Here is a 23,982-nt window from a genome sequence, read left to right on the forward strand (position 1 = left end):
TTCGCCCCTTGGAATGGGGAGGGCAGGCGGCGACTGGATGCACTCGCCGCCACTGAGGATCCTGAGCGGGAGCAAGAGGAGATGGAGCCAGCCCCAAAGATGCCGTGTGCCCAGAGGCAGGGGCAGACACCCAACCACCTTGAAATCATGCTTTTATGGAAAACCACAGACCGAAGGGGCAATGAAACAGCCACTGGGGACATACTTGTGCAAGACTTGTACTCACACTCGCTGAGGTACACGTGCTAATTTAATCACACTTTGACCTGAAGCAAAGGCCACTTAAAAACCTTGTGATTATTTTTGTGGGCAAGAAGAAAAGGCATGAACTCACCTCTGTGAATGATTTTCAAGTTTTCTTTTAAGTGGTTTAGTGCTTTCACAGTCTAGGAAAGAAAAACAGATGAAAAGTAAGCAAATGTCATAAGATTCTTGTGATTATCAAACTTTTGGAGCTCCAAGAAGGAGGAAAAAAACATCTATTATGTTAAGACATCAATGCTGTAATATGCCATGTAATAAAAGCATTTTTCTCCCAATCTTTCCTGCAAACAGAAGGTGATATAAGAGAGGGCATGTGCTTAAGTAAACACATACCACTTGTTGTAACCTGGAAAGATCACACTCTGCAAGAGGGAAGCAAGGGGTGAAGTCAAGCAATTTCTGATGTTAATTATCTTAAGTAATAACTTATTTCAAGCCCTATGCTGTACTTTTTCAGTAGGTAACAACTGTTCCCATTCCACTGGCTGAGCAGCAGCAGTGTGGGGAGCAGCAGAGGAGGCTGTTCCGATTTAACCATTCACCATTAAACGGAAGAGACACTTAGGGAGCCTGATTTCACAGGACAATTAAAAAAAACCCTGAAAGTTCACCTTTTTAATTCATTTCGCTTCTGCTGAAAAGATCATTGAAACCAACAGCCAAAAGACTGCCTTGAAGATGATGGTAAAAGGGTACTCGTGTTGTGCTGCAAAGCGCTCTGAAGCTGTGCGACTGTAAGGATGAAGTCTAGCACCGAGGAACAACTCCCAGAAGACTGGTCCTTCCTGCTCACACAACCGCGTGCTCAAGTGCTTAGGTAATTAAAAGCTCTGGCGGGCTCTGGGGCAGCTGAAGTGCTGTCTCCTCCTCGCCACCCACCTCGCTCCTCCAGTGCATGTTTCTGCTCTGGCAGCAGAAGCTACAACATCTCTCTGAACAGCAAAGCATCAACTGATTTTTAGACAGGCCCATAGTGGAATGAGACTGGATGGCCTCCTTGGACCTGAGCTTCAGCAAAAGAAAGCCTGCTGGACTTAGTGACTGAATGTTGGTTTAAATCCCAGCTGACCCTGCCAGAAGCTTCTGCCCCCACCCTCAGGTGGGTGAAGCAGAAGCTCACAGCTCTTCAACCTGAAGTAAAAGAGCTCTAACATGAAGGGTGGTTGGAGGAGCACACCGAGCTGTGGGCTGCAGCACATACCCCACCTGAACATGATGGGGCAACCAGGGCAGTGCACATGTAGACCTTCTGGACCTGGAAGCCCTCAAGGTCTAAGATACTCAGGGCCAGTTTTCTCATACCAGAGTTATTAAATGCTGTTCTTCATTTGTTTTCTAGAAAAAGGTGGACAGAAACAAACCTCAGACCACAAGATCTAGTCAGAACCTGTCTCAGTTCCTAAAACCAGTCTGTGCAGAGGACGTCCCTCGGGAGCTGCTGGGGCTGGGCTGCCTTCAGGTGCAATGTGAAGGAAGGAGAGTGGTGTTCAACAAGCAGCCCACCACCTCCCACATAGCGCAGCTGGGCTTCACATCCCCGGATCTGTTGTGCGTCATAGATCAGGTATGGAAAATTTTAGCTTACTCAGTCCATCCCTCATCCCCAGGTCAGAAACATCCAAGGTGGTCATTTCCCTGGCTAGGAGTTAAAGCTTTGGTGCACTTTCACAGCATGCTGTCTGCACAGGGTAAGTAGAGAAACTCCCTTTGAGAGCTTCAAAACTCAACAAGTCTCTGTCCAAACTATCTTCATCAGGCAAACACCTTGCAAGGTCTGTCTGAGCCAAAATGTGGGCCAGTGTGTCTCTAATACCCTGCAAACCCAGAAGAAAGGATCTCCTTTTCTTTCCCCCACAGAATTACATATAACTCCAAGCAGACTACCCTGGAAGGACAGACCTTACCCAGCCATCTCTTGTCTATGTCTCAGGCCAGTAATACATTTAGTTGGTTGGTGGTCAGACGATGCATTCCATGGGCTGCAGAACAGCCACTGGCTGCCTTTGATAGGATTTTCAGTCTTGGCTATAAACATCTAAATACGTGACAGTGCCTCAGCTGTCAAGACAGCCTGTTAGCTGTGAGAAGTGGCAGCAGGTCCAGGTAGGCTCAACATTTTATAAAGATGCCCCTAAGAAGAGCGAAGATGGTTTTCTCCCAAAATCAGGCACGGAGCAGAATTTGCCCATATCCGTTCAAGACGTCACAGTTTGCAACTTGCTGAGCACCTCCCCATCACTCTGACAGCTCAGGACACCAGCTTACTGCGGCATTCACGTGCTGAAGCCAATACAGAGGCAGTTTGCCCGTCTGTCACCAACATGGCACGACTCCAACGTTCGCTCACATTTCCCCCATTACTCCTGAACAGTGCTTCACTTCTGCAGCCTTTCATCCTCCAGCAGCCTCACTGAACTAATTCGTTTGGCTCGGCCTTGATTTTTCATTGGGCCAAGACTTCCAGGTTAAGTCAAGAAAACATCAATGAGGTTCTCCACCTGCTGAAGACCCACTTATGCTTTTGGGAGCCTACCAGAGGTTTCTCTGGACCGGAGTGGTTCAGCATCTCTGCAGAAAGCCAACGGACCTGACAGATCTTTATGGGCAGCAGCAGGACAGACGTTTTGGGATACTTTTCAACACCCCTTCCTCCACAGCCCAAAACCAAAAGTTTGTTTTGCAGGACCAAAACTTGCCTTTGTGTTTAGACAACTAAGGGTTCATTTTGGCACAGCCAAGGATAATTTTACAGGGCTCCTTAAAGGGAGACAGTGGGCTCCGTGTAGCAGGGCTGCACTCAGATACCCTGGGTGGGATTCATCTCACTTCACTACACCACCTAAGGCACCACGAGATGGGAACTTAGCTCCTGTACAGAGGCACCAACCTCTCCCCACTGACTTGAAAGAGAGGGTAGGCGACTTACTGAGACCAGGCCCTTACTCTTAAAGAGTTTGGTGGTGTTCACATGTCCTGGCTATAAATGCCCCATCCCTTGTTCCCTTTACAAACAAGGGAAGGGGAGACAGGATCATCTATTTTAGGCACCTTCCTTGGGATGAGATGATCTGTGCCTGGCTTCCACCGATGCCACCACCAGTGCATATGAAGTGATCCCAGAGGAGGGGGCTGGTGCCTATGCTGTCAGTGCCGACGTTCAAGCAGACAGAGCAAGAGGCTGGTCCTGGGGTCTCTTTATGAACTGATTACAGGCCCCAGGACCTGCTTTTCCGTCATGCAACATGCTATGGGAAAGTCAGAATATACTCAAGGATCATTAAAACCGTGGTGAAATACAACAGCAGCAGTTCTGCTGCACGCAGATCAACCACTTCCCTCATGAATGAGTGAAAGAGATCAGAATTTTTCACATTAGCTTCAAAAACACACACAAAGAAGTTTAACAAAATACTCACAGCTAAAGTGATTTTGCCTAGGATTTCTTCTGGAATAACATCATCTAATACACTATATACATATTTGTAAAACTTATCAAACGAGGTAGACATGAGCTCCATACAGATCCAACAGTCACCCTGGAAAGAGAAAAGAATCTGTGTTACTGTCAAGCTAAAACAGGAAACAAAAATCCAGAGAGCATAAAGAGATCCCTTGAATCCAATAAAATACACTAACAGCAAGATGTATTTGACAGGAAGGCTGGAATTGGTCTTGATTAATTTTAGGAACGGAAGACTCGCACCTATACGCACCTCTCCTCCATTCCATTCACCAGCAGAGGAATCTAGCTGACCAGCTCAGACCTGACATTACATTTTAGATGCCTGAACCTAGATGAATCCACATCTCAAAAACTGTTTGGCTCTCCCGACGGCTGCAGGCACAGTGAGACATGGGCATGCACAGTAAGACTAAAAAAAATCCCTTCAGTTTATGACAAACCTGCAGAGGACAGAGACATTTCACACAACATTTGGAGATGGCATCTAAGCAAGAGAAAATGAAAATAAACCCAAGTGTGTGGGGGATTTTGTTGATTTGCATCTTACAGTTAAACAATTTAAACGCAGAAAATTGTAAAACATACTAGTATCTGTGTTTAACCAAGCTAAGCTTAACTATCATAGGAGAATAACATGTCTTTTTATCAAACTGTCTCCTGAGATATGTAAATCGACCTGCTCACAATGAATTTGCTGGGGATGAGAAATGGATCCCCACAATCTAGAAGGACTTCATCTTTTGTTTTAGTATGTATCTACCATATGGTGATGGACAGCTTAGCCATGGATAGATCTTAGTTATTTCAACTTTTTTGAACATTTTATCTCCAGTTGAGGACGACAGAAGGCTTTGCATGAGTTATTTCTGTAGACTCTCATGCACTTCAGGCAACTCTTCATTGCTAGAAATACTAAAACACTAGAAGTAGACCTGTCCTCACCAGAAGCGACATACTCATACCTATCTTCTACAGGCTGCATCACAATGAGTGTTAAAACTGCATTAGCTGTCAAAAGCTAAGTGTAGAACGGAGTTGATTAGTCTGGATGTCTCATCCTAGCTAAATACCACCCAAAACACTTGTGTAAAGAGCAGCAGCTTGTGCAGGTAGTGCTGCCCTGGGCTGCCTGGGTGGTTCAGAGCACGGGATGCTTATCCGGTTATGACTAAGCTGCACAATCCTGTGATATAAGCAGCAACAAATAGAGGAGAAACTTCCCCAAGTAATTATCCTACAGAAGGCAGATTTTTCCTGACCAGACAAAACACAAACCAACCAAACTCTATGTTAATACATGGAAATGAAATTAGGAAAAAAACCTAGGGCATAGACATGCTGGAAGTGTGGCAAAGCCCTGTGCTCCCATCCCGCACACCTAAGTCACTTCTGTTTGAAGCAATCTCCCGGTGCTCATGAGAGCCAGGAGCAATTCTTGAGTTATATTTAGATGATGGAAAAGCTTGTAGAGCCACAGGTTCTAAGGCCAAAAGGGCTTTTCTGCCACTCAGAACGACCTCCTGTGAAACACAAGCCAAGGAACTGCATCTGCCAAGATGTCTCCAGTCCAAATGCTTGGTTTAGCAGGAACAGAAGTGCCCAGCAAAGGTGGTGTCAAACTGCACGCTGGTATCAGCAGAGGCAGAGGTGCTACCCAGCTTGGTCTTGGGCTGCTCACACGCATGCAAGGCTGTTTTCAGCAATACAGACAGCAAACTGCCAGGACGCGTTCCACATGCCACCAGCGTTATAGATGTTGCTGCTTCAGTGACAGCGAATCCATCACTGACTCCTGCCAAAGGAGGGATGCTGCCTCTGAGGGGAATGGAATGGAATGGAATGGAATGGAATATTTCAGTTGGAAGGGACCTACAGCGATCATCTAGTCCAACTGCCTGACCAATTCAGGGCTGGCCAAAAGTTAAAGCATGTTGTTAAGGGCATTGTCCAAACACCTCTTAAACACTGACAGGCTTGGGGCATCGATCACCTCTCTAGGAAGCCTGTTCCAGGGTTTGAACACCCTCTTGGTAAAGAAATGCTTCCTCATGACAAGTCTGAAACTCCCCTGGTGCAGCTTTGAACCATTCTCCTGCCCCTGGATGCCAGGTGCCAGGGAGAAGAGCTCAGCACCTCCCTCTCCAATTGCTTCCTCAGGAAGCTGTAGAGAGCAATGAGGTCGCCCCTCAGCCTCCTTTTCTCCAAACTAGACAAGCCCAATGTCCCTAGCCGCTCATAGGACATGCCTTCCAGCCCTTTCACCAGCTTTGTTGCCCTCCTCTGGACACATTCAAGGACTTTCACATCCTTCTTAAACAGTGGGGCCCAAAATGGCACACAGTATTCAAGGTGAGGCCACACCAACACCGAATACAGAGGGATAATCACCTCTTTTGACTGGCTGCTTATAATAGAGAGAACATCTCCCTTCTGAGAAGGGAGGATCTGCTTTCCGAGGAAGGGCTGAGCCTCCAGTGGGGAAGACGACTGCGGGTTCAGAGCCATGGGCAGCCCCATTTTACGCTGCTCATTTGGCACCAGGATTTTTACATCAGCACAAGGCAAAGCAGGAGCTAATGTCACTCACCCAAGGGAAACGGCTGCTACAAGCCTGAGCCCAGAAAACACGCATTTCACCCAAAATGAAATTCCATTTCCAAAAGGAAATGGCCTCAAGTTGCGCCAGGGGAGGTTTAGATTGGACACGAGGAAAAATTTCTTTACTGAAAGAGTGGTTAAACATTGGAACAGGCTGCCCAGGGAAGTGGTGGAGTCCCCATCCCTGGAGGTATTTAAAAGACGTGTAGATGAGGCGCTGAGGGACATGGTTTAGTGGGCATGGTGGTGTTGGGTTGACGGTTGGACTCGATGATCTTAGAATCATTAAGGTTGGAAAAGACCTCTATGAGTCTATGATTCTAAGCAAAAGGGACTGATCAAAAAGGTGCTGTGCTGGACACAGAAGCAGAGACACCATGGTGAAAGAGGCAAGTGCAGTGCAGCGGGAAGAGGACACGACCAGCATTTCAGAAGGCATGGAGAAAGGTGATCTCAGGCTGCTAGAGAACGAAAGATTGGCTATGGATGAAGTTGGCTGAGGACCTGTTCAGATTTAAACTGCAGAAATAAAATTAGGCAACACATGCAAAAAATTTCCCTTTTCAGCACTGGCAACAAATGCAAAGTACAGTTAAGGCACTTTCATATTATCGAGAGTGGCTCAGAGAAAGCAACGTGGATCCAGCGCTAGTGATGTGCATAAATCAAGTAAACTGGAACCACACCAGACCCTTGCAAGCTATCTGTAGTGAAAGCAAACATGGACTTGTTCTACTGGCTGCAGGATCATTCAAAACATTGCTTCTGTTTTGACCAGCTTTATATAAAAAATTGGTACTGCGCTGTATTCCCGTGTTATTGTACTGGGATTGCTGGGGATTGGATCTGTTCAAGAATACCAGAATACTACTGACCACCTGCAGCCTTGTATTTATGTCCAATTGCACCAATATTGTGAGTGTCTTCAGTCGCCCAGGTTACAACGGCTGGTGTTTGTACAGCAAAAGCAAACTGAAGTGAAGCAACAGGCAACCTTATTAGAGCCATTATCATAACAAAAGCTTCACAATATACTTTGTGCATCTGCGGAGTTGGGATGTGTGTGACTGAACACTCAAACAAGTACAATAAATTGTTATCCAATGTTAATTTAAGCATAAAAGAAAAATGTACATGATCAAAAGCACCCAGAAAGACTTGGTTTACTTGGTCTCCTGAAGTATATGCCATATAGAAATCCTGGATGTGGGCATTTATTGATCTGGTAATATAAAAATCTACCTGATCAACGTGAATTCATGTCAGCAAGATCAATGAAAAAAGATGACAGACCTTTGCAATCATGCAGCTTCATGAAGGCTGTGACGAGATTCAAAACTCTACAGGTTCTTATCTCTTTCTGGGACTTGAAAGGACTTATTGGCAAAGTTGATGAATTTTACTGGGAACAAAAAGGAAGACTGACAGGGACGACTGGGTACCGGTCACCCAGCCCCCTTTCTGATCAAACACAAAAAAGTGCTGATGTGCATGGGAAAGTTCTGCTTCATTGTGAATTGTGAGGACAAAACCACCTTCATTAAAGTTTCTCTTTAATTTATGCTCTTAGGTCAGGTTGATTTCCGATTATAAAATGACGAAAGAAGCATTTTAATTTTCTCTTCCCGTTAGAGCTATACTTCCAAAGAATATATTTTAGTCCTTATTGGGTATTAAATTACCAGATGCTAATGCACATCTTGTAGGCATTCCAAAAAATGTCCAGGAACACCCTGTGCATTTCATTCAAAATATCGCTGCCCATCTCCAGGACATACACAAAAACTGCTTAACCAGCAACTGGGATGCTTCAACTTCTCAATGCAGAGTCCTGAGTTCCCAGACGACAACCAAGCATGTCACAAAGATGCCACCCAGCTGGAACACAGCTTGGCAAAAAAAGGACCTGGGAGTCCTGGTGGACACCAAGTTGACCATGAGCCAGCAATGTGCCCTTGTGGGGCAAAGAAGGCTAACAGTACTCTGGGCTGCATTAGGCAAAGCATTGCCAGCAGGTCGGGGGAGGTGATCCTTCCCCTTGACTTGGCACTGGTGAGGCCACACCTGGAGTGCTGTGTCCAGTTCTGGGCTCCCCAGTACAAGAGGGACATGGTCATACTGGAGAGACTCCAGTAAAAGGCCACTAAGATGACTGAGGGACTGGAGCATCTCTCCCATGAGGAAAGGCTGAGAGAGCCGGGAATGTTCAGCCTGGAAAAGAGAAGGCTCAGGGGGATCTCGTCAATGTATATAAATACCTGAGGGGAGAGCGCATAGAGGATGAAGCCAGGCTCTTTTCAGTGGTGCCCAGTGACAGGACCAGAGGCAGTTGGCACAAACGGAAACACAGGGGGTTCCCTCTGAACATCAGGAAACACTTTTTCACTGTGAGGGTGACTGAGCACTGGCACAGGTTGCCCAGGGATGCTGTGGAGTCTCCATCCTTGGAGATATTCAAAAGCTATTTGGACACGGTCCTGGGCAAGTGGCCCTAGGTGGCCCTGCTTGAGCATGGGATTTGGACAAGGTGACCTCCAGAGGTCCCTTCCAACATCCACCATTCTGTGATACCAATACTGAAGGCTTATCACATTAGTGCAATGCAGGGAGTGGCCAACTTTTTATGCAGGTTGCATCTACACTAGTGAGAGAGAATGTCATCACCCTCACATATCCTTATGTGACACTTTTCCTGTGGACCAGGGACTGATCATGGGGACAGATGTCTTGAGTAACGCCAACACAGCCAAAGATTTCCACAGAAATAGGGTGTTGTGCATCAACAGCAAAGAGAGCAAAAACCTTGTATCAACTGACCAAGGATATGTCCACAATTCACACCAACGTCAGCACTGTGCTACTGGCACATCCATACTAGCTCTTCTCTCATACCAGCAGAAGCTCCCCACGGGCTAATTTACCTGGCTTCCCAGGCATGTTTTGCAACTTGCAATGAATTTTTCATTGAATAATTTTATCAACTATTGAGCTTGTGGGTTTAAACTTGGCTCGGCTACACTCGCACTGCATAAGAGTCACTGTTGAGATCCCAAGTCAGACAAGGCTTTTTTCCTCTTCCCCTCGTGAGAGGAAAAGTAACAGGAACGGTTACTCTGAAAGAGCAATTAGTGTGGTCATGATAACTAACGAAACATTCCCAGCCTTACAGGTACTGTCTCAAACTAGATTAGCTGTGAAGCTTCCGGCAGACATGCAAGAAAAGAAGATTTTTTTTTTTTTTTTTTCCCCTCAGACCTAAAAACCCTCCAAACAGCAACACTCAGGGCAAAAGTCTCAGGGTTGCCCAGTGCAGTCCCATGGCTCAGCCCAACACTCCTCTCTTCTCACTAGAAAGTGACTCAAGTGAAATCTTTGCAGAAACCCTTGCAGAAACCCTAGCAATCATCTTTTTTTCTCCCCTACCTAGCAAGTACTACCTTGAGAGGTAACAAACGGACACGAATAACCAGACCTTCTTCAATACAGCATCTCTGATGACTGACGTGGAAAGCTCTGTGTGCATTACAGGAGTCGGGGCTCTCAATGGCGCAGTACGGAGAAACCAACTGGCTTCATGGGGCCAGGGTGAACCTCACGAAGCTCAACAAGGCCAAGTGCAAGATACTGCACCTGGGTCAGGGCACTCACCAGTACAAGTAAGGACTGGGGGATGAAGGGATTGAGAGCAGCCCTGCAGAGAAGGACTTGAGGATACTGGTGGAAGAAAAATTAGACATGAGCTAGTAACGTGCGCTTGCAGCCCAGAAAGCCAACCGTATCCTGGGCTGCATAACAAGAAGCGTGGCCAGCAGGTCGAGGGAGGTGATTCTGCCCCTCTACTCTACTCTGGTGAGACCCCACCTGGAGTACTGCATCCAGCTCTGGCGTCCCCAGCACAGGAAAGACATGGACCTGTTAGAGCGGGTTCAGAGGAGGGCCACAAAAATGATCAGGGGGATGGAACACCTCTCCTATGAAGGAAGGCTGAGAGAGTTGGGGTTGTTCAGCCTGGAGAAGAGAAGGCTCCGGGGAGACCTTATTGCAGCCTTTCAATATATAAAGGGGGCTTGTAAGAAAGACAGAGAAAAGCTTTTTACCAGGGCCTGTAGTGACAGGACAAGGGGCAACGGCTTTAAACTGAAAGAGGGTAGATTTAGCTTGGACATAAAAAAGACATCTTTTACAATGAGGCTGGTGAGATACTGGAACAGGTTGTCCAGAGAAGCTGTGGATGTCCCATTCCTGGAAGTGACCAAGGTCAGGTTGGATGGAGCTTTGGACAATCTGATCTAGTGAAAGATGTCCCTGCCCACAGCAGGGGGGTTGGGCTTGATGATCTTTAAAGGTCCCTTCCAACCCAAACCATTCCATGATCCGATGATTTTATGATTCGTCAGCTACTGAATCCCTTCTGTAGCCAGTGTAACCAGGAATATAGCCAGTGGTATAACTACCCCTTCTGCACTTTCCTCCAGGCCTTACTCTTTCTGATTCTCTTCATCCTCCAGCCTTTACTAGGTGCAACTTTCTTCTCTATTCTGTTAAGCAGTCAGGCTGCGGACATGAAAACCATTTCAACTGCCACACATTACAACGTCAGTGCTCAGGGATTCTTTCTGTTATTGAAAAAAAGGTTGATTTTTTCTACTTAGGATTGTTAGAGAACCAAGTAATAGAGCAGTCCACTCAACAGCTAGCACTAGCAGAATGTAGGATGCTGTAACACCACGGGGAGGTGCAACACGGTGATGTGAAGGTCACAGCTTCATCAAAAGCAGGAGTGAGCAAAGCGCTGTCCCATGGAGGACCTGACTCCAGCACGTGCACTATCTGGCAGTGAAGCCCCCTACTCCATGCAAAGGCTGAAAATGCCGTCTTCTACTTTTTCAGCTTTGTTCCTGTTTCACTAAACAGGCAATTTAATCTCATCTAACGGGTGCTGATAAACTCAAGCGAAGTCCTGTACCCAGCAATGAACTTGCAGTTTTTGCGCTGTTACACATTACATCATATACACAGACATACATAACAACAGAAGGATGTCTCATATGATAAAAGAACAAGAAGCAAATAATATGTGTCAAGATGCTGCCAACTGAGGGACAAGCAGGACCAGTTCCCAGAGAAGACTTTCCCTATCAGAAAATGCTTGCTGAACAAGTGAGACAGCATACTAGGGAAAAATATTTGTGTAGTATTTTTTGCCTTTCCAAATCAAACTTTTCATACTCATAGAGGCTGCCACAGTAACCTGCCTGTTTACAGTTACTTTCCTGACTGCAAGCTGGGATACTAGTCTGTCTTCAGGATAAGACCTTGAACAGCTTTGTCCAATTTGGTTTAGTACTCCCACTCCCCAAACCGTCAGGATTCAAGAGCTTAGCTCTGCTTCTCCGCATCAACAGCTCACTCTTCTGGAAAGGCTACCTGCCTTTCAAAACAGCCCAGCTGCCCTGCTGCTGTTCCTGAAACTGCTATAATCTTCTTGCCAGTCATCTTATCGTGAGAGCCACCTACTCAACATTTAAGCTCCTCTACTCAACATTTAAACTCCTCTAAAGATGCTCAAATTGAAGTCTTTCATCTTTAGGAGCAGGCAGAAGAAGACTTCCCATCTGTAGCTCCATCCATCCCTGGAGAATCTGAATCCTTGCTCAGAGCAGGCAGTCCCAAGAGGATCTGCCTTTTGGAACTTATTTCCTTACTTTTCACCTTGAAATGCTGGAACAAAGAGCTTTGTTTGTACAAGCTTTGCTGTAGGACTTCCTGAGAGAGGTTCAGCCTTTAACAATGTCCCATGAGCTCTTATACTCCAGGGGATGGTTCAGCAGTGACCTGGATCGTTCATAGTTATTTGGGAACAGATCTGTTAAGCAGAGTGGGGGGGTGAGACAGGTTCAAACATACTGGTGAAATTCTTTTTTTTCCCTTTCTGTGCTTCTCTGCTGTCATAGTTTCCTAGCTTTAAAAGATGTAATTAATATTAGAACATGTAATTAATATGACAAGACAGAAAACCTTATCCAAGCATACCAGCTCACCAGTGTATCTTTGAGGTACGTGACTTGGAACATCACCTTGGCAGTAACATACCGAGGAGAGGGGAAGGTTGCTTTCATCTCAGAAGCAAATACCACTGATGCTGAGGGTGGGGGCAAAAAGAGATTCCAGGGACCAACACGATATAACCCAGAGTGACCTTACTGAAGCCTTTCCCAGATGGAGCATGCAAGGAGCCCTGCCTGGCTGCAGAATGACAGGATTTTTGCGCAACACAAAGGGTGCAGCAGAAGCTAGGCCGTCATGTGGGTGCTCATCAAGGTAGGTTTTTATACTATTTATGTATTTATACCTACATCCTGGGATGTGCCTAGAGCTGCAGAGAAGTGACAGGCTTGCACAGCTCTGAACATGTTGCTCATCAGCAAGACACTGTCTTGCCTAGAGACTTTTCTTCACACCAGCTGACATCCTTATCATTCGTATTTCAGCAAAGCTGGAAATTTTCAGCCAAGGCTGAGGCTCCACACTTCGTAGGAGCTTGTACTGTGTGAACATGGACAACGCCTCCTGGCCCAAAATGGCTTCGTGTTTAAACGGATAAGAAAAAGCAGAGCATGGGAAAAGGAAGGATTATTATCCTTATTTTAAGGACTGAGATTTAAAGCCAGAGGAGTGACCTGGCAAAATTAGAGGCAGACTCTGTAGAACCAGGAATTGACTATTCAGTCCCAGTTTTGGGCTTTAACTACAACATTGACCTTCTTTCCCTAACAGTTCCCCAGACTCTGCACAGGCTGCTATGCCTGATAATATGCAAAGATGATTAGCGGCCAGTAGGTCTCTATTTTCCTTCTTCCTTTGAGTAGATGTATTGGATTTGTGCTGAAGTAGTGGAAAACAGGCAAGGCTACATGTCTATCCCCCAATACTGTGCCAGCTTCAACACCAGAGCAATTACAGGAGGAGGAATAATCCACACCTGCGGAAGAGCTGCAGGAGCTGCTGCTCTCTGGAGGAAGGGGATGCAGAAGTCAGGTTTTGACATTCATCTTCTCCAAAACTCTTGTTCTTGCAAATGGACCAAACGCTCGCAAACCCATGCTGCTCACCTGTGCTATATTCCTCTTCTTGTGCCTGTACTGAACAGACTCAGCTCAGACTGATGACTGGCCTCCAACCACGGCATAAGGCTGTCCAGGCTGCATGGAGGAGGCCAGCTTCCCAACTGTTTTTATTGGTCATTCAAAGCTGGATAGCAATGGGAGTGCCTGGGCAAAGCACAAGGAGATAGAAGGATACCTTCTGTGGCCCTGCAGCATAATACCTACCTGAAGTTACAGTAAGTAGATGCTAAAACAGTCAAAAACATGCAGTGATTAACATCATATTCCTGGCCATGAACAGCTAAAGTATGTCAGCATTAACTGTGGTCAGCTGACATAGCCTTCAATGCTCTAATTCTGTTTTCACTTGGAAGCACTCATGGAAGCACCAGGTTGAATAACCCACTCCACAGCACACGATATCTATGTGCAAAAAAGGGCAAAGCAAAATTACAGCCCCTAGGCTAGCTATTGCAGATATTGCTTCTTTCAAGAACAGTCATGCAATTTTGATCTCTGTCCCAAAAGGACAGAGTAGAACCGGAAAAGATGCAGAGAACAGCAAGAAAAATGATCAAAGGTCTGGAAGGGGTTCTGTGTATGACACAGGCCGGCGCTTATCAGGCGAGGTAAAACATGACAGAGGGGGAATATGGCAACTGTCCATAAAATCCTCAGTGGCCTGGAAAGGATGGATAAAGATCAACTGTTTACCGCCTCTTCAAATACAAAAACAAGGGGAACCACTAGGGGCACCACTCAAAACAGCAGGATAAAAATTCAAAACAAATCAAGTTGATGGGCCTTCAAACAAGGGGTGGACAACCAAGGGAAGTGCCTCTCAGGGAGCACCATGGATGCAAAAATGTGCATGTATTCAAGGGGAAACTGAACACTTTTATGGAAAAGAAATCCAGTAAGAATCACTCAGCACAAAGACAGCACATCTAGCTCAGAAGACCTCAGCTGCGTACAACTGAAGGCTATGGCGAAGTATCACATACGCTTCTGCAAGCAGATCCTGTGGGCCATTGCCAGAGACAGAACATCGCGCTAGGAGTTTTGGTCTGACCCAGCATGGTTGCCCTTGTTTTCATATGTATCTGCAGGTACAAAGCACTTCAAGGCAGATGCATGTCAATCCGGGCTCTGACACAACCTGGCTACGTACATACATACATACATCAGGTAACCTTATGGGGAACTGTGACTACTATGACAGCAGTCACCTTCATTACAGGGATACAGGTCCTCCACATGGTCGCATCTCACAACCACTGACATAAATCACATTTGTGTCCAAGCGCTGTGCCGCAGAGCTGCGCCCTGGCAGGACACACACTGCGTGGGGGAGCCACAAGCCCGGAGCTCATCAAGAGAGAAGAAAAGCAGGAAGGAAGGAGAGACTGAAATACGCAGAGAGACATAACAACAAATGGGAATAGCGTGTATGTGCTCAGCAGCACCCAGACATCTGGGTCTGGTTAAATATCCTTGATTAAAAGTGGAGAGCTAAGAAACCTAACATAAATTAACTTTCTCCTCCTTATTGCAAGTTGGAAACTGCAAAGAAAAAAAAAAGGTAAAAACCAAACTCTGCTATGAATGAAGCAAGTTTGGAGTGCCCACCTCTCTGAAGAGCGCGCCATAAAACTGAACAATATACGGGCAGTCACTGCTTCGCATTACTACATCAAGGTCCATCAGAAGTTGCTTCTGTTCTTTTTCATCCACTGTCGACCGAATTCTCTGAAAGAGGAAGAGTGGCAGAGACTTTATCACTTACATGCCATTACTGTATCCTCAGACCCGCTTGCGGAGAATCATGCCAGGGACCCCAAACCCAAGGCTGAGCAGGCAATCCCCAAGGCATGCTCAAACACGCTCTAGAGAATTAAGCTGTGTTCTCAAATAAGAAATATAACTGAAAACCCCTAAAGCCATTTAACTCAGACTATAAAATCCCCAGTCCTCTCATGAGCATCAACATTTTCAGATTAAATGTCAGAATGAAATTAAAGAGCAGAGATTTCATTGAAAACTACAGCAAAACAACATATTCAGGCTTTCATTTCAAAACAAATGCCCACACAGTTCTTAGCCATGTTGAATGGGGCTCGAAGGCTGTTTTGAAATTTAACCAAGGAACATCATGTTTAAAATTTCTAAGACAAGCATAGAAGACAAAAAGGCTCCTTCCAGCATGCCTCCACCATGGCTGGCATGGTGAAAAGGGACCACCACATAACCAAGAGAACACATTGCTCTGGTAATGCTAATGGTGGGCAACAGTTCCATGAGCTGCTCTTATAAAACTAACAATTCTTTACCTAGTACTGGCCTAGGGAATATTAATACTATATAGAAGATACTATATCTATATGTATAAAAAAATATACTATGTGTATATAAAGATATATGTGTATGCACACACTATACTTTATATATACACTACAGTCTCATTTGGACTTGAAAGAACAAGGCAAGTTTGAAAATAGAAAACTGTACATTTTCAAACATGAAGCTTGTTAAATGAAGGATGGAGAAGACCATCCACAGTTTTTCATGTGATTTTACAGACACATTTAACATCTTGCACTACTTAATGCATTCCCTGAATCACAGGTGAGGAAAATCGTGATCCTGAAGGTGTGACTCATGTTGAAAAATCATTTAAAAAACAAGTAAAAAATATTTGGCAAGAAGTCCAAAGCAACAGAGGTAGCCTGGACCCTCCTTGAGGAGAAAAACTACTTGGCTATCCAAGAAAAAAAAATTATTCAAGGCTGTGGGAAAAATCTGAAAGACACCAGCACCCACTCCCACTGACACTACTGCCCTGTGAGCAGCTGCTGGTGGCATCAAGACCACACACATTAGCAAGCACAAGGCTAAGTATGTGAAGGTGCTTTCAAGGTTGGCCATTCATATAGCACCATTTGAGAAACAGTGCATGATTATGTACCTTAAGGCTATTTTGTGATGACACACACAAAATGAGGACAGCATCGACACTGTAATTTTCCTTACCTTTGGTGTATCCTGGTATTTTGGTATTTCACCACTCGTTCTTAATGTTCTAGTAGCTCTAGTTTGGTCTAGACCAGTAATTGTCATGTTCATATTGCCCTTTTCCCTCCCAGTGAGTGCTTGCGAAAACTGGCAAGAGACTTGCCCAGCACACCCACAATCTGCAACATCCACACCCTGCAATGTCACTGAGCAGGTGGGGTTTTGTAGTCACAAACACAGCAAGAAGATGGCTCAACAGACTAGTAACGAAACTAAAAAGCTTCACCTCTAGGTCACTGGTTCAAGTCTGTTTTACAGAAGTTCAGACACGTCACTGAAGAAAGCCTGATGAGTTTGATTATTTCTTTGTCTTGCATCTACACCATATAAAGCTCTACAACCCCCTGCTGAGATATCAAAGGCTGAGCAGATTGAATTTCTCTTTCTAGGTGGCACACCATCAGCACTGTGTGAAATGATAATGCCATTGCTCTGACCTCGATAGAAGACAATGGATGCCAAAGCCACCACGGTGGGACCTATGAGGAATAGTTTAGTCTCTCACTGAGATGCTACCCACTCCTCTAAAAAGTTCACCTCTTCGGTGAGGAGCAATACCAAAAGGAGCTTTTCTCCATACTGTAACTGACACCTCCCTTCTGTGCCAACTCCACATTTGTCTCCAAAAAGCCTCTTTCCTGGTCATCTGGGAGTCTCCCCAGCCCCCCTCTGCATTCCCCTTGCATCTGCACAATCCTGTCACAGCCATCCCCGCAGTGTGCTCCTCAAACTCCACAACTTCCCGTGAAAGCATCTCCTCCCACCTCTGACATTTCCTTCTCTGCTGTTACTTCTCCAACTCTGGAAAGCATGTGAAATATATGTTGTATGGAGGAGGCTATTTTAACAGCACCCCAGAACAACACTGAACCCAAAGATTCTTCCTTTTCCCAAACACAGTCTCCCCAGGGAGAAAAAGAAAGGGCAGGCAGAGGACCCAGAGGACAGACAGTGGGTCGGCTACAGGGCAGAGCGTCCAGACAGACACGGGAGCCAAACGACACCTTTAGAAGCCAGCATGGACTCCCCAACAAACACTGCTTCAGGGAGTGAAGGTAATGACACGATACAAGGTTGGGAGGTCTCATATAAGAGTGCTGGAGACTGGAGATTGGCAAATTCAAGAGGAGGGGAAAACTACCAGGAGCAGCATGCAGCACAGTGCTGAGCTGGGGTCAGCCCAGGCTGGAAAAGATGGCTTTGTTTAGCTGGAGCACACTAGGGAGTCTACTGCAGGCCAGTGGTCCCAATTCATCAGCTAAGGAACAAGCATTCACTAGCAAAACAAGGAAGAAACAGAAAAGGTGACTGAAGTCAACAGCAGCCACTACCCAAATAGCACGAGCCGTAATGACGATCTGCTACCTAACTCCAAGGCAGAGTGTAAGACACGGCAGCAGCTACCACAGACAGGGTCTCCCAAGAACATGGGAGATGGCACGGAAGGAAGACACAAGGTGAGGCAACAGCCTGAAGACACCATTTAAGACAGGGATGGACAGGTCTGACTTAGCTTCAGGCCTTACACCTCTCAGCCTGGTCACTCTACTGCATGTAGTCACTGACATGACCAAACAAGCCACATATGGAAAAAGCGGTTTTTGAAGTAGAGGCTTACGGAAAATCTCTTTTTTTAATGGTTCCTTGATGGCCTCAAACTTAAACTGCATCAAATCCTCCAGGAGAAAATTTTCCAGCCCGTTTAATACAAACACAGGTTAGGACAAAGCCTTCTGATATCAGGAACAAGAGCTCTGAAAGCTATGTCCTGGGCAGCATCAACAGCAAAAGGATAAGCTATGCTGTGGATTGGACCACTCTCAAACCTAAAACCAGACAGATCCCAGAAACTGGACCCAAAACAGAAAAGACATCACCCAGCCCCAATACACACACGAAAGGATTCAGGTGCAGCGGGTAGCGACCAGTTAAAAAAAGAAAAGGAAAGAAAAGAAAAAGAAAAAAAAAAGCTATAAACACCAAACTGAAAACGAACTCCTTGAGTTGTGAGACGACACAGTGCTGTCCTGCGTACAGGGGTCACACGTGTCCTCAGCAGAAAGCACAGCACAGCAGTGTTTGACAGTCTCACCAGAGGGCTGGTGCTCCCTGGGGATGGCAGGGACCGAGGACACCAAACCAGCAGGAAGAAGGGGGTTTACCCACTCGCTGCTGAAGACGAGAGTATTTATCTACGCATCTGAAACACATTTACTGCTGACAGAAGTACATCAGGTCTTCCACTGATCACAACTAGCTTCCCACCTCCTATAACAAGGTTCTCACTCCCTCTCACCATTTCCTTTTAGCCCTTACTTACTCACTCCTTTCCCAGTGTACCATCAGCAGGGCTTGGAGCAGTGCTTTCCCTAACTCTCAGCCAGCTACCCAAACGAATGGGTGAAACAGAAAATTCTGCTCAATAAACCATGAGAAGTCAACTTGGGAGAGGGTACCTAATTGTGCGAAGAATGGAAATGGTGATTTGCAATAAAGCCAGCTTGCAAAAAGCCCCAAGACTTCTCTTCAGAAGTCATATGGGAAATTGGAAAGACAGAAATTTGCCCCTTGACTGAGCTTAATACGCTAATGTGTCATTTTGGTGGGCTTTTATGGGCTATCAGGCATCCAGGTAACGATGGAGAGATGACGGAGGTATAAATAAATGTTAAATTTCTGCTCTCAGGGATATCTGATACTTGGCAACCTATTTCAGCTGTGAGACTGCCATCAGAGAAAACCTGTGAAAGCCAAAGACATGAACATCTGTTTTAAAGCTATGGATGAGAGAGTAAGCACTGACTACAAGGCAAAATGATGACAAAGAGGCACTGTGCTCTGAACAAGAAATGGCTCCACAGCTTACTGGCTTCTCCAGGAAGAACGGGGATCTTTTATGGACATCTCATAGGCGAAGAAGTGCAAGACCACCTGTAGTCTGGTGAAAAATACTGCTAGACTAAAGAGAAAACAAGAAACCAGCAACAATATCTGAGGACATTGGTTGGAACTGGAGACTAGACTAGGCAATATTGCAGAGCGGGACTAAATCAGCTAGGCTGATTTATACAATAGATATTGGAAGATACAGAACATTCTAGTATAGGGCTGAAAATCACTACATCTTTCGGGGTGGGGGAAAACGGAACACGAGGATTGTGGACAAAAATGCCCTCTCCCCAGTTGCCTTACTTTCCTAGGTGTAACTACTTCTGAGAGAAAAATAATTCAATTAAAAAGAGGTGCAAGACGTTTCCATGGGGCCACGACAAGAAGCTTGAAGGTCAACCGAAGCACAAACCACTCTACTTGTCTCATCATGGTGTATTTTTCAGCCAGTTGAACTGGCTGAAAAGAAACTGGCAGAAGCTGCTAATACTGAACCCCAAATGCCAGAGGCGCTCCCTGCTGCGGGGCAGAACGGGCCTGCCTGGCCCCCCGGGGCTAGGGGACTGAAGAGGAGAGGAGCGGGAGGTGGAGGGCTCCTGCCAGCCGCCTGCGGGCTCAGGACACCACTGCCGTGCTCGGGCTCCTGATCCGCACAGGCGCCACCTAACAGATTAAAAGTTGGCTATTTTAAATACTCGTTTATTTATCTTGTGAACTCTTCAAACAAGAAACTTTCCTGGCCTTCAAGAGGCCTTTTTAAGTATACTGGCTAATAAAACCCACACCAGGTATTACAGTATTCAAGTAAAAAGCAGAGCATCCTGCTCCAACAGGGAAAACACTCCCCAGCTTTCGTTCCAGTTTGGGCTTTTTTTCATTTATATATTTTTATACCAGTCTGGAAAAACCAAGTATGCCAAAGATCTTTTAAAGCACTTTTTTTTGTGTGAACTATCACCAGTGACAGAGGGAAACCTCAGGACAGAAAGAAACCCCCCAGCTGCTGGGTGAGCTTCCCAAGAAAACCATTTCACACAAATAAAATGGGGCTTCTCTACAGTTCCTCCAATGTGGCAGACAGTCCTGTTCCTCGAATTTGTGGTACCCTCATGAAACAAGATGCACAACCCCCCAGAGCAGCTGGGACAACAACACGTGGTGATGCTGGAGGGCAAATACAAAAGGGGGCTGGGGAACAGCACATACTGTGAAGCCTCTGGGATAAAACCAGGAGTGATGGCAGCGGAGCAGATCCTGAGAAGGAACCAGAGCTCTCTGCAGAGCAAAGAAGCCGGGGAGATTATTCACAAGTTATTTATGAACTGCCACAGACTGGGCAAAAACAGACTAAAGAGAAAACAAGAGACCAGAAGCAAAGTCAAAGGACACTGGGTAGAATTGGAAGCCGGACCAGGCAATATCGCAGAGAGCTGGTGCTGCAGGCAAATGCCGGCCAGGGCAGGGACTTCTTCAAGGAAAACGAGGAGCCCAGAAGAGAAACCTGTCAAGGAGGTGAGGAGTTAACATACAAACTGGCCTTGCAATTGTGAATTTAGAGAGACAGAGCTGGCACTGGACAAAATTGGGCTGTTCTCTTTCCCACCTGGAAGAGTCTTGACCTCATACGCCAATAAATCCTCAAGAAAATGAATAGGTTTTTCTTCAGTGAGAGGAAATCCGCAATGCCAGCTGACCCAGAGCAAACAGGGAATTTGCATCTCTAGGAAGATCTGAGAGAGGAAGGGACCTAATGAATAGGAGGATTGTCTTTTATTAAGATTTGGAAAACATAATACAACATTTTCCAGGGGCAAAAATGAGAAAGGTTTGCATACAAATCCTCTGAGTTGGATTCCTCTTTCCTTTATCTTCTCCCTCTCTTCCCGATGGCTCTAGGAAGAGGCACTCTATGGCAGAAAGGGTAAGGGATGCAAAAGCATCGCACCAAAGACTGGAACTGTCTGCCTTTGAAACCAACCTGCTGCAGCCAGCAGCCTCTCAGGGCGTGAGGCCCCTGCTCCTGCAGCCGCTCCAGCCTGTTCCTGAAGAGGCACATGATGGCTTTTTGTTATTTAAATAGGTATTCAAGGAGGCACAGGATGACAAAGCTGAAGGAGAGGGTGGAGCAGGACTGGGGACAAGAGCTCATCACCCGAGTATCTCCCCAGCAATGCTCCACCAGCTGAAGCTTTGCTGCAGTGGTTTCACACCAGCGACACGACAAGGCTCGTTTTCATCTTTTGCCACTGATGCTCGAGCACAGATGAAAGCTTTCTGACTCATCCAGGGGCCTGGCAGCCCTACCCGTGTGAGCAGCTAGACGCCCTCATTAAAGGTGCCAGGATTACATCTGCCAGGATCTATACATTGGCTGATCAGGCCAAAATGCATAAAAGGGAAAAATGAAAGAAAATGGTGCCTCCACCTGCAGATCTCAAGTTATTTTGGTGATATTTCAGCACTCAGGAATTATTTTCCTGCAGCGGTAAGAAATGTAGACAGGAAGTGTAGCAAAAAGGCTGTGCTCGGGGAGCTCGGGGAGCCCCTGGGGGCAGCAGGAGCCGGCGTGCTCTGCGGCACCGGTGCCACACACACCAAGCAGGGAGAAATCAGAAGGCTAAGCTAAACCACGCTTCAAGGAACCAAAGACTGTTCCTTGTGCAAAGGCATGACAGGCGAGAAAAAGCCAGAGGAAGGAGCTGGAAACAGGATTTGAGGGCACGCTCCGACAGCTGCATCTGCGTAGGCTGAGAGGTGACCAGGATGAGTGCCTAGAGGCACCAGGCTGCCTCGGCACAGCAGGAGCTGCCGTCAGCCAGAGGAAGACTCCATCACGGGGCAAAGAACAAGGTTTCACCCACTCTTTACAATATAACTGCAGCATGCTTGTAGAACAAGGAGGATTTGAATCTGTCCGTGGCAGAAGGGGCTGACAAAGCCACAAGGGATGCAACCTGGTCATGGTAGCTGCAAACAGGACTTGGCCCTTCCAGAAGTGGGGGAGGAAGATACCTGACTGCACTGGAAATTTGCAGCAGTGGTAATGGAAATTTGGGTAGTGGTGGCGAAGGATGGAGGAGCAGCTGGGGAAGGCCTCCGTACCAACTTTCTCTGCATCTAATTAGCAGCTTCTGGAGCCATCTCTGTGTTTCACTCATCAGTACAGAACAGCCAACAACTTCTGGCTTGTGGCCTCCACAAAGCTATTTCCTACTGCTGAATGTCCTTCCAAGAATGATGTGCCTGCTGCACTGATGTTGCTCTTGGGGAAGCACCAGAGAGGGACAGCAGCACCCCAAAATAACCAGAGACACTGGCTTCACAATCCAGCTAGTTGCAGGGCAGCATTCCTGATGCCCTGCACACAGCATGGTGCCACACCACGGAGTTGCAAGCAGGTGTCATTGAGATCATAGCCAAGACCTCAAATCACTAGACTCACATGTTTTCTTCTCAAACCACCATCCCCCCTTCTAAACGTTCTCAACCTTCTCTTACAGAATGGCATTATGGTGAAGGAGAAGAGAAGTCAAGTTCCTGCCTGTAGAGCAAGGAGAGACCGTGGAGAGCCGCTGGTTTCCCTGAACGCAGGCGGGGAGCTGGGGCTTCACAAGGCAACAGCTCTGCAAGCTGTCAGGACACCACAGGCTTGCGGGAGACAGAGAGAGCAGGAGGTGGACAGCCCCAAACATGGATGGCCCACAGGGCAGATTTAGATAGAGCAGGAGCAGGGAGATTAATGCACAACCTTGGCTGCCCCAAAAGCAACGGCAATCTGAGAAAGGAAAGGCTCAGTAGTGTGGGATGAACTAGTCACTAGTCCAGGATCAGCCCTGTCCTGAAATCTCATCTCCAATAACTGCACCGTCCAAACTGTGGAATAGCTGCTGCTGCCTTGGAGACCTTACTTAAAGTTCCTACCCACAGGTCTTCCTTTGCTCAATTTCGTGTTTTATCCCCACTGGGACAGACAGAACAGCCCCTTGCCACTAACATTTTAGGAATTATGCGGTTGCCCAGACCCTCCAATCTCCCTTCTCCTGCAGGCCTAGCCGTGCAGGCCAAAGGGGAGTGGGTTCAGAGAAAAGAAGGTTGCACCATCCCAGCCCACAACTTTGACATTTCAAAGTTTAGACACTGTGAACCTATCAGGTTTTATTTGTTTAAAAGTGAGCCCCCAAGCCCAGCACCCCCATGGGGCTCAGACCACCTCTCTTCCCTTGGGAAAGCCAGCTCAACAGGCTGTGCAATGTCATCTCCAACTGTGTGCTTCAAAAGCACGGCACTGGTGCCTTCTGCCTCCCAGATGGGAGCTGTACCTTCATCACAGACCCTCGAGGCTGACAAGATTATCCTATGATTCTGAACATCCCTTGTGCAAACACAGTCTGGGACAACAGAATTTCTGTGCCAGCAGACACATCTCCTTCTTGTGGTGACGTTAGCTAATCCAACAAAGCGCTCTTCTCAGCACAGCTGTACCCGCTGCAGAGCTTTGGATAACAAAGCCACTCAGCTGTAGGTATGCCTTTTTCTTACCCACAGGTATCATGATTATAGTAGCAAAACTATAGTTACCCAGGTCACACA

The 23,982-nt window shown here is 46.5% G+C and overlaps 1 protein-coding gene across 1 annotated transcript in view; it reads right to left on the minus strand.

Moving 5' to 3' along the window:
* The window catches only part of MAP2K4 (mitogen-activated protein kinase kinase 4), a 64,083-nt gene that overhangs the window by 22,061 nt on the left and 18,040 nt on the right, over nucleotides 1-23,982 (minus strand). The window contains exons 3-5 of the mRNA XM_009280182.1: nucleotides 15,061-15,180; nucleotides 3,681-3,800; nucleotides 335-386 (exon numbers count right to left, since the gene is read on the minus strand). Coding sequence (XP_009278457.1) covers nucleotides 335-386; nucleotides 3,681-3,800; nucleotides 15,061-15,180 — 292 coding nt within the window. The remainder of the gene's footprint in view (nucleotides 1-334; nucleotides 387-3,680; nucleotides 3,801-15,060; nucleotides 15,181-23,982) is intronic.

Source organism: Aptenodytes forsteri, unplaced genomic scaffold, assembly GCF_000699145.1.
Source record: "Aptenodytes forsteri isolate BGI_AS27 unplaced genomic scaffold, ASM69914v1 Scaffold707, whole genome shotgun sequence".
In the NCBI taxonomy this organism is placed as follows: Eukaryota; Metazoa; Chordata; class Aves; order Sphenisciformes; family Spheniscidae; genus Aptenodytes; species Aptenodytes forsteri.